Source organism: Nannospalax galili, unplaced genomic scaffold, assembly GCF_000622305.1.
Source record: "Nannospalax galili isolate Female #2095 unplaced genomic scaffold, S.galili_v1.0 scaffold341, whole genome shotgun sequence".
Lineage (NCBI taxonomy): Eukaryota > Metazoa > Chordata > Mammalia > Rodentia > Spalacidae > Nannospalax > Nannospalax galili.
In genome coordinates, this window is record NW_008346082.1 from 813,271 (window position 1) to 824,742 (window position 11,472).

Here is an 11,472-nt window from a genome sequence, read left to right on the forward strand (position 1 = left end):
AACAGCCTTTTCTAAAGTTATTTAAATTCAGATAAATAAATTTTGATTTAAAAGTGTTCCTGCCAGAGTTCTTCCTAAGGTCTAGCTCTGTAATATGGTGTGGCAGTACAGAATTAATAAACTGTCCAAGAGGCAGTTCAAAACCTAACCTCTCCCAAAGTCTGCTACCCAGCAGCAGGGATCTAAAGGAATAAACAGACTTCCAGCTGCTGAGAGAAAACCAAAGCAAAATTCTCATTAATGAAAAATCAACCATGAAAGAAGAAAAACTGTGTCCCTCCAAATAACTGTGTCCCAGAAATAACCAAATCCCATTTGGGGTTAGTACAGATTTAACAAACAGGTGGAAGAGAATAAAGCAAATCGGTTCCATTTGGCAGCAGCTGGGGAAAACACGGCTATCACAGAACCCACAAACAATGCTTCCCACCCTGCACCTCCCAAAGAAACTCTCAGCTAGGTACCTAGAAAAGGCTCTAGTGAAGGCTATGGTGGATAAATGTGCTCTTCACAATCAAGCAACCTTACCCCATCTTGTTCAACAGACACGACAGGCTGTAACTTGAATTTCCCAAGACCAAATTCAATCAGTAATTCAAACTTTTTTTTTTCCTGACCAGAAAACCTCTCTGAAATCACAGCCTTTGTATCCATTCAAAACCAGCATTGAGCTTCTACTGAGTTGGGCGCTAGGACACTACAAAAACCAGTAACAGTCTCTATTCACGTGGAGCTTAGACTACAACACTGCACCTCACCTTAAACCCCAAAGCCCTAGCTTTTCAAAAGCTACCTGAATCCCAGCACTCAGGGGACTGCAACACAAGGATCACAAAGTTCCAGACCAGTCTGGGCTACATAATAAGCTGGAAGTCAGCCTGGGCTATAGCAAGACCCTGTTACAAACAAAAATCTCTCTCTCTCTCTCTCTCTCTCTCTCTCTCTCTCTCCCTCTCCCACCTTATTGGATGGGTCAAGTGTCCTCAGAGAAAAAGTAATGAACATCCTTCACATGAGTTACTGGAATGGAAGCTAAAATAAATCACCTCTCTATATTCTCCCAAAGGGAAGAAAGAAGCCAGCACCCTCTTGGAAACATTAAATGAGAATAAGTTCAGCCTGCCCTACTGGCTGAGGCTCAGGGAAGGCGCAGGGGACGAGAAAAGCACTAGTGAAATGCTAAACATAAACTAGGTTTGGAGAAGCACACTAGTTTCACAGTGCGGAGCAGGGAGCTGCCGGTGGACCGGCACCCACCGCACCCCTCGAAGCCCCCACTGCGGGAGGACCTGCCTGGGCGGCCGACAGCACCCGGCACCAGAATGGAGAGGCGACCGCCCTGTGCGGGGGGGGGGGGGGGGGGGGGGGGGGGGGGAGAAAGCGCCGGGAAACTTCGAATCCCTGGGAACGCATCCGCTCCCCCTGCACCTGGGGAGTGAAGTTCGGGAAGGCGGTGCCGGGCCCTCCTGAGAGCCGGTGGGAAAGCGTGGGCCGGCCGGTCCCCGCCGCGCACTCACCGCGCACGCAAAGCAGCGACATGGCCGAGGCGCGTGCGAGCCTCCACCGCGCCCAGCCGCGCCGCCGCTCCCGCTCTCCTCAGCAGGGGCCGCGCCAGCGCCCGCCGTCCACCTCCTGGGTCTGGCCGCTCCTCATGGCGCCCGTCACACCCAGCGTCCAGCCGCTCCGTCCGAGCGCCCCGGTTCTCACTGTCGGAGGGAGGTTGGGACCGCGCGGAGGGGCCGCCGGCAAACTGGGGACTGGGCGCGGCACCGCGACGCCATAGCTGCGAGGCTCGGAGCTGCGAGGACTCGGTCCCTTCAATCCACCGGGATCCTGCGAGCGCCTGGGCGGGACCAGCCAGGAAGCCACGCCCCTGACCAATCCGCTCGCGCCCAGTCTTCAGACCCCGCCCCTCACGGACGCGTAGGCGACGAGGTCCCCCCCTTTCTTTTTCCTAATCTGCCCGATTGGAGGCAGCTCGGCCCATTGAAAAGGTTTGAGCTGGCGCGGAGGGGCTAGCCCTCACCTATGTGAGACGGCTGTTAAGGCCCTTTGCTCCTCCCACGTGTGTGAGGTTTCCACACAAAAACAGTCTTTTCATTGAACATTTTCCATTTGATGTTCTTAATGAGACCAGTCCTTACAACCCAAGAGCTTCTCGCTATAGTAATTTAACGAGGTTGCATGCCGGCGCGGTGGCACACGCCAGTCATTCCAGCCCTTTGGGAGCTGGAGGCAGGAGAATCAGAAGTTGAAGGCCATCCTTGGCCACCACAGCAAGTTTGAGGCCAACCTAACTCAAAAAAAAAAAAAAAAAGTAACTTTCAAAATGTTACAGGTACGAGCCTGGAGAACAAAAAAAGACAAACCCAATTTTGCAGCAATACTCTTAAGATTTTTGAGCACGGTAACTACACAGTCTAGTCAAGAGAGATAACTGACTCCAAAGACTGGTATTTTCTGGATTGCTGGCGGTTGGAATACCTAGCTATTTATCCCAGCTTTCATACAGCAAGAAACTAAAAGAGTTGAGTTTCTGGATTCTGGGATTGAGTTTAGACACAACAAATAGGGGTCTTACAAAACCATCTTCTAGGAATGCAGAGGCCATCAATGATATATTAAAAGTTACTTTGCACCTAGAAACAACAGGGTAGTGGGAAACAACCTAATAAAATTGTGAGGAATACACATCGTGGAACCATGCAGATTCAGTTACTGTATTATCAATTAACATGTAACAAATTACCCTAAAACTTAGTAGCTTAAAACAACACATTGCCTCAAAGTTCCTGTGATTCAGGAATCTAGGCACAGCTTAACTGGGTCCTCCAGTTCAGGGTTTCTCACAAATTGCAAAGTGCCAGTTTGACTAAAGTAGCTCACATCCGGACCCATGTGATTGTTGGCAGAATTCAGTTCCTCCAGGGCTGTTGGCCTGATAGCTTCCACTCATTAACTATTGACTGACATCAGTTCCTTGTCATATGGGCCTCTCACATGGCAATTTGCTTTATCACAGCTTGCCAGCTGAGGCCAGGCATGATGTCACATGTCTATGATCACACCACTTGAAAGGTGAGGCAGGAGGATCAGAAATTCAGGACTATTCTTGGCTACACAGGGAGTTCAATACCAGCCTGGGCTATACGGAATTCTGTTTCAAATAAACAACAAAAACCCAATAAGGGCTAGAAAGTGCAGTTAAGAGCACTTGCTGCTCTTCCAGGGGACCTGAGTTTTTCCCAGCAGCCATGACAGGTGGCTCAGAGCCACCTGTAACTCCATCTCCTAGGAATCCATTGCCGTCTTCTGGCCTCCATAGGCACTGCATAGACATGCACACAGACATATATGCATACACATAATTAAAATAATTTTTAAATTTATTTTAATTTCATGTGCATAAGTGTTTTGCTTGAATGTATGTAAGTGCATCACCCATCTACAATGCCCACAGAGGCCAGAAAAAGGCATCAGCTTCCCCTGGAACTGAATCTGAGTCCTCTGCAAGAGAAGCAAGTGCTCTTAGCTACTGAGCCATCTCTCCCATCCCAAATAAATCTTTTTTTATTAAAAAGTGATGTTAAGGCTTTAATCCCAGCACTCTGGAGGCAGTGGCATGTGGATCTCTGTGAGTTCAAGGCCAACTTGGTCTATACAGTGAGTTCCAAACCAGCTGGGGCTATAGGGAGACCCTGTCTCAAAAAGACCAAAAAAAAAAAAAAATGATTTGCAGGACCAGCAAGATGGTCCTGACAACCAGTTTGATCCCTGGTATCCTGTGATGGCTAATCTTGGTTGACAACTTGACACACATCAAGAAGGAACCTCAACTAAGAAATTTCCTCTATCAGAGTGGCCTGTGGGCATGTCTATGTGGCATTTTCTTGATTTTCTTTGATTTCTAATTGATGCAGGAGGGCTCAAACCCCTGTGGGCAGTGCCATCCCTGGGCGGATGGGCCTAAACTGTATGAAAAGGGTGGTTGAGCAAGCCAGGGGAAGCAAGCAAGTAAGCAGTGTTCTACCATGGCGTTTGCTTCAGCTCCTTTCTCCAGGTTCCTGCCTTGAGTTCCAGCTTTGGCTCCCCTCAATGGATTGTAACCTGTGAGCCAAATAAACCATTCTCTTCCCCAAGTTGTTTTTGGTCAGTGTTTTATCACAGCAACTGAAAGCAAACTAGAACAACCCTACATGGTGTGGTGAGAGGTTCTCTGCCCTCCACAGACTTGCTCTGGCATGCTTATGTATGGATGGTTGTGTGGGGGTGCTCATTCACAAACACACATACGCAATAAATAATAAATGTAAGGGGAGTCACAGTCAAGGGAAGAAAATTACATGTGTATGAGTATTGCAAGAAGGCAAAATCAGGAACTGTAGCACAGTTAAAAGCACTAGCTGTTCTTGCAGAAGACCCAGGTTCGAGTTCTAGCACCGACATGGTAGCTAACAACTGTCTGTAACTCCAGTTCCAGGAGATCCAACACTGTCTTCTGACCTCTGTGAGCATTGCATTACATGGGTGCACTTACACACATGCAGGCAATACACTCATACACAGAAAATTAATAAAATATTCGTAAAAAAGACAAAATCATTGGAGGGGCATCTTATATATCTGCCTGCTGTGCCAGGTGTGTGGTGGCTCATCACTTTAATCCCAGCATTCGGAGGCAGAGGCAGGTAGATCTCTGTAAATTCAAGTTCAGCCTGGTCTACAAAATGAGTTCCAGGCCAGCTAGGACTACATAGCAAGGAGGAAGTCAAAGTTTGTTGTGATGTTCCTGCCAGAAGATACTTTCAGCCCCTTGTCATATTCTGCCTGAACCTGCATATATCTCATTATGTCAAGACCTTCTGATATCAATCAGCTGGCTGGGGCACCCTAGCTGAATGAAAATTATAGTTAAGTGAGAAGTTCTTCCAGTGCTGTGTTATTTTATTTACATGTATGAGTGTTTTGCCTGCCTGTTCGTAAGTGCACCATGTGCATGTAGTGCCGACAGATGCCAGAAGAGGGCATCATATCCCCTGAAAACTGGAGCTATGGCTTATTGTTAGCTGTCATGTGGGTGCTGGGAACCAAACCCTGGTCCTCTGCAAGAGTAGCAAATGCTCTCAGCTGCTGAACTGTTTCTCCAGCACTATTTCTCCAGCCTCCAGTGCTAGTTTTTGACAGCCTTTTTTTTTTCTTTTTTTTTTTTTTGGTCTTTTTGAGACAGGGTCTCCCTGTAGCCTGAGCTGTCCTGGAACTCACTATGTAGACCAGGCTGGCCTTGAACTCACAGAGATCCATTTGCCTCTGCCTCCCAAGTGCTGGGACTACAGGCATACGCCACACCCGGCTAGCTTTTTTTTTTTTTTCATCACAGCATTTGAAAGAAAGCAGTTGCAGCAAACAGGAGGGACCAGCAGCAAGTGGCACCCACTGGTATTATACCTCTTATGTGGAATTCAGGTACCAGGGCCTTTAGGTCTACAGTGACAAATGTTACCAGTCCTTTGTAGGCCTGGCCAGCCAGGGATTCTTAGTTACAAGTGTTACAGTTCTTGTGTAGACCTGGAGTGTCAGTGACAGCTACTAATGTTACAGCTCCTAGGCCAAAGGTGTTGGGATTCCTTGATGGGAGCATTGTTACAGATCCCAGCTTGGGTGTCTAAGATCCTTATCTCTGGAAGCTGCTACTACTGCTTCTGCCACTTCTGCTGATGTACTGATTGCTGCCACTACCATGGCCACTATGTCTCCATCGCCTCTGCTCTGCTTCTGTCAAGGCTGTGCCTGTTCCTTAGCTCTGCAGCCTGTCTCCTGGCTCCACCTCTTCTGCAGATGTCAGAACAGGCTATTCTGCTGTCACCTCTGCAGCTGCCCCTATAGCAGCTTCTTTCTCCATGTTACCTGTTCAGCCCACTCTACTGAAAGTAGGGAAGATGAAAGACACAGTGCTGGATGGCTGTCGGTTGTCAGCTTGACACATCTGGAAAGAGGGAACCGCAGTTGGGGAATTTCCTCTATTGGATTGGACTATGGACATGTCTGTGAGGCATTTTCTTGGTTGTTGAGTGATGTGAAGGTCCAGGCCACTGTAGGTGGTGCCACCCTGGGACAGGTTGTCCTGGGTTCTATAAGAAAGCAAGCTTGGGGCTGGAGAGATGGCTCAATGGTTAAGAACAGTGGTTGTTCTTGCAGAAGACCTGGGTTCGAATCCCAGCACCTGCATGGCAGCTAACAACTGTCCGTAACTCCAGTCCCAGGGGATCTGACAGCCTCTTCTGACATCCTCGGGCATTGCACAACATGAGTGCACTTACCTACATGCAGGCAATACACGCAAAAGAGAGAGAAGGAAAGAAAGAAAGAAAGAAAGAAAGAAAGAAAGAAAGAAAGAAAGAAAGAAAGAAAGAAAGAAAAAGCTGGGGGCTGGAGAAATGGCTCAGCGGTTAAGAGCACTGGCTGTTCTTGCAGAAGACCCAGGTTCAAATCCCATATAGCAGCTAACAACTGTCTGTAACTCCAGTTCCAGGGGATCCGACAGCCTCTTCTGTCCTCCACGGGCATTGCATGACACTGGTATACTTACCTACATGCAGACAATACATGCATACACATAAAATTAAAAAAAAATAATAAATAAAATATTTAAAAAGAAAAAAAGAAAGCAGGCTGAGCACAGGACAGAGGAGCAAGTCAATAAGCAGGCTTCCTCCTTGGTCTGTGCTTCAGTTCCTATCTCCAGGTTCCTGCCCTACTTGAGTCCCTGCCCTGGCTCCCCTCCACAATGAACTGTAAGCTGTAAGGTGAAATAAACTCTTTCTCCCCAAAATGTTTTTGGTCAATATTTTATCAAAGCAATAGAAAGTAACTAAGACAGAAGACTTCTGGGGGGAGGGGCCTTCTTATGTTACAATACCAAGAAGAACATATTAAAAGGTGTCTCCCAGTGGTTCATCCGTGTATAGCCAATCAATAAAAACAAAACCAGACAGATGTGGTGGTGCATACTTTTAATCCCAGCACTCTGGAGGCAGAGGTAGGCATATCTCTGTGAGATAGAAGCCAGCATGGTCTATGTAGCCAGTTCCAGGCTAGCTGGGACTATAGGGAAACCATCTCAGTAAACAAATAAATAAATAAACACAAACAATGAAAAAACAAAACCACAGTTATTTGTGCCTGTTCTGGTTTGTTTCTTCATTGCTGTGACAAAACACTCTGGCCACTACCAACTTGGGGAGGAAAGGGTTTATTTATCTTACATATCCCAGATCACAGTTCATCCAGGAGCCCAAGGTAGGAACTCAGGGCAAGAACCTGGAGGCAGGAGCTGGAGCACAGGCCATGGAGGATGCTGCTTACTGGCTTGCTCCTCTGGCCCTTGCTCAGCCTGCTTTCTTGTGCAACACAGGCCCACCTGTCCAGGGGTGGCACCACCCACAGTGGGCTGGGCCCTCCCACATCACTCCTCATGAAAATGCCCCTCAGACATGGCCACAGGCCAGTCCAATAGAGGCAATTCCCCAATTGAGGCTCCCTCAACCCAAGTGTATCAAGTTGACACTAAAGTTATCCAGCACAGTGCCAATCACAGCAAACCTTCTTGCAAACGAAGGATTGTTTATACTAATGACATTATTCCTTTACACCAGTCACAACCTTGCTTGGGTTCCCTGTTTAGCCTGAGTAGAAATGGTTACAGGATCACTAAGGCTTGCAGGAGCAAAAAGTCTGATGCAGGGGGGCTGGAGAGATGGCTCAGCAGTTAAGAACACTGACTGTTCTTGCAGAAGACCCAGGTTCAAATCCTAGAACCCACAAGGCAGTTAACAACTGTCCGTAACTCCGACAGCCTCTTCTGTCCTCCATGGGCATTACCCAACACGGCTGTACTTGCCTACATGCAGGCAATACATGCATACACATAAAATAAAAATAAATAAGTTTAAAAAAAAAAGTCTGATGCAAACTATGTGAAGTAGCCATGGCTGGAGCCACCTTCAAGAGTCAGAGTAAGCAGCTGCAGTCTTCACGGAGCTTCCTTGAGGTGTCTGTGCCATTCAGATGATGGGCGCTAGGATAAGGACAGTCCAGATAGCTGCTTGGCAGTCTTTTGTTCAAGACACCCAGGATACCAGAAAAGAGTCTAACAGCTGTCAACTAGGGAGTCAAATCACCCCATCCTCCAACACTTTTTTGCTTATTCATGGAAAAAATAAATATCAGAAAGAATGCTTACAATAAGAACTTGAGGACTGGGAAGATGGCAAGTGGACAAGAGTGCTTGCTTGCTGTGTAATCATGAGGACTGAGTTCAGACCTCCAGAACCCATGTAAAAACCCTGGCATGATTACATGCACCTGTAACCCCAGTACTATCAGGGACAGAAACAGGAGGATTCCTGGGGCTTGCCAACAGTCAAACTACTTTAAAAATTGTGAGCCCCAGGTTCAGTGAAATACCCTGTCTTAAGGGAATAGAGCAAAGCATGGTAGAGCAAGATACCCGATATCTTAGTTTTGTTTCAAGTTGCTGTAATAAAATACCCTGACAACAGCAATGTAAGGAGAGAAGGGTTGATTTTGCCTGAGAATTCCAAGTTACAGTCCATCAGAGCAGGGTAGCCACAGTGGCAGAAGCTCAAGGGAACTGGTCACATCACATCTATAATCAGTAACTGAGCAAAGAATGCTTGCTGCTAGTACTCAGCTTGCTTTCTCCACTCTCACAGTCCATGATCCCAAGCCCAAGGAAGGGCGCTACCCACATCAGGCTGAATCTTCACACCTCAACTAATGCAATTGAGAAAAATCTCTGAGCAGGCACGATGGCTCAGTGGGTAAAGGGGGCTTTCTGTCAAGCCTGATAACCCAAGTTCAGTCATCCCCAGGACCTTTATGGTAGAAGGAAAGAGTCAAATCCTGCAAGTTGTCCTCTGACCTCCACATATGCACCACAGCACACATACCCATACACATAAAAATGCACGTACACAATCAATCAACTAATGTAAAAAAAGGAAATCCCTCATAGCCATGCCCGCAGGCCAACCTGCTCCAGACACTTCATTGAGACTCTCACCTCCAGGTGATTCGAGTCAGTGTCAAGTAGATGATTAAAACTAACTATCAGGCTTGGAGATATAGCTCAGGGGTTAGCACTTAGTGCTGTGCCAAAGGAACAGAATTCTCATCCCAGCACCCACAGCAGGTAGCTAACAGACCCCTATAACTCTAGCCCCAAGGGATCCAACACCTCTTCAGTGCCTCCATCAGCAACACAGATACACATATAAATAAAATAAATCTATAAAAAGTAGGGGCTGGAGAGATGGCTCAACAGTTACGAACACTGGTTGTTCTTGCAGAAGAGCCAGGTTCATATCCCAGCACCCACATGGCAGCTAACAACTGTTCGTAATTCCAGTCCCAGGAGATCAGACATCCTCTTCTGACCTCCTTGGGCATTGCACAACATGGGTGCACTTACCTACATGCAGGCAATACATGCATACACATAAAATAAAAAAGAAATAAAATTTTAAAAATTATTTTTAAAATCTATAAAAAAAATAAATAGGGTCTGGAGAGACGACTCAACAGTTACGAGCACTAGCTCCTCTTGCAGAGGACCTGGGTTCAATTCCCAACACCCACATGGTGGCTAGCAACCATCTGTTACTTCAGTTCCAGGGGAATCTAATGACCCCTTCTGACCTCCACGGGCACTGCATGACACAGGTACTAACATACATGCAGGCAACATACTCATACACATAAAAAATAAAAATAAAATATTTAAAATTTTAATTTTCAAAATAAATAAAATAAATAAAACCATCAATTCTACCAGACATGGTGGTACATGCCTTTAGTCCCAGCACTCAGGAGACAGAGGCAGGTGGATCTCTATGAGTTCAAGGCCAGCCTGGCCTACACAGTGAGTTCCAGGCCAGTTGGGGCTATAGGGAGACCCTGTCTCAAAAAGACCAAAAAAAACCAAAAATCAAAACAACAACAACAACAACAAAAATCAATTCTAAACCCAGAACTCAGGAGGCAGGCAGGTAGATCTCTGTGAGTTCAAAGCTAACCTGGTCTACATAGTGAAAGTCTAACCAAAGATTAAAGTCATCAGTATATTTCTTTAAGAGTTAAGGGATTACACTTCCCAGACATTAGGCTTAAGTTATATAAAAAGTTATTTAAACAATTATTTCTCATTGATGATTTTGTTCCTAACCAGAAAGTGCTGCTCAGATGTAAGATTTCAAATCTTGGTCTCCAACACTGTAGTGCCCACCTGTAGCTAAGGGAGACAACCAGCTATTGTTCTAAACTGATGGATAAATTTATTTTCTCCCCCTATTTCAGAAGCCTTTGAGAGGGAACTGACACTGATTCTAACCCAGGGTCACTGGACCCTCACCTGAGTATCCAGCCACTCTTCCCAGCCAACTAGTCCAGCCTTGGAAGACAAAAGAAAAACGAGGAGGAACCCAATGGAGGGATGCTTTTGGAAGCCCTTGTCAAGAAATTCCAATAGACTGTCATATGAGCATTTGAAAATTGCCCTGTTCTGACTTTTTTCTAGTTCCCTGTCTAGAACTTGTAATGCTAATCACTCTTGCCTTTACTTCTCCTTTACATCTCCTATTCATGATTCAAGGACTTTCTTTTCCCCCTAGAGATAAGAGTTATGTAATTTGGGAGTCTTTTTTTTAACTTTTTAAAAAATTATTTTTTTATTTACTATTATTATTTTTTTATGTGAACGTGTGTATTGCCTGCATGTAGGTAAGTGCACCCATGTTGTGCAATGCCTGCAGAGGACAGAACAAGCTGTCAGATCCCCTGGAACTGGAGATACAGACAGTTGTTAGCTCCCATGTGAGTGCTAGGATTCTAACCCGGGTCTTCAGCAAGAACAACAAGCATTTTTAACCACTGAGCCATCTCTCCAGCCCTGGGAGTCTTTTAGATAGACCCACTGAAGGGTATACTCCAGTTGTCTCTCCCTATCAGCATGGAAGAAGCCAGAGCGGTATGTGTCCTGATTCCCTATTGGCAATTTGGGTAACCTCTTCAGAGGAAGGTGTGATAAGAATAGGAAGTAGGAATTGGCTAGGCACTTAGGGTAAAATGACCCCAAAGAAAAGTAGACAGTTTCTTGGCTAAAACTCATAATGTCTTTGGGCCTCTTAGCGACATACTCCGTTCCAAAGGCCAAAAAATGTCGAAAATATTTGGGAGCTTTTCTCTAATCCTTAAAAGATTTTAGGGTTACCTGTTCAGAGGGGCTCCAAAAGCCCCATAAAAAAATAAATCAAAGAAGAATAAAGAGTACATGAAGTTATCAGAAAAAAGTGATGGAAAGATATGGGAGGAGTTGGAGGGGAGGGAGTGGGCATGGATTTGATCAAAACACCTTATATGCATGTATGAAATTCTCAATAAATTATTTATTTAAAA

At 45.9% G+C, this 11,472-nt stretch overlaps 1 protein-coding gene across 5 annotated transcripts in view; it reads right to left on the reverse strand.

Annotated features, from left to right (window-relative positions):
• Positions 1–1,844, reverse strand: part of Unc13b (unc-13 homolog B) — a 241,504-nt gene extending 239,660 nt beyond the window's left edge. For all 5 annotated transcript variants that reach the window (XM_017800429.2, XM_029567943.1, XM_029567944.1 and 2 more), the window contains exon 1: positions 1,518–1,844. In XM_017800429.2, the coding sequence (XP_017655918.1) occupies positions 1,518–1,539 (22 nt within the window). In that variant the 5' untranslated portion in view covers positions 1,540–1,844. The remainder of the gene's footprint in view (positions 1–1,517) is intronic.
• Positions 1,845–11,472: the final 9,628 nt, after the last annotated feature.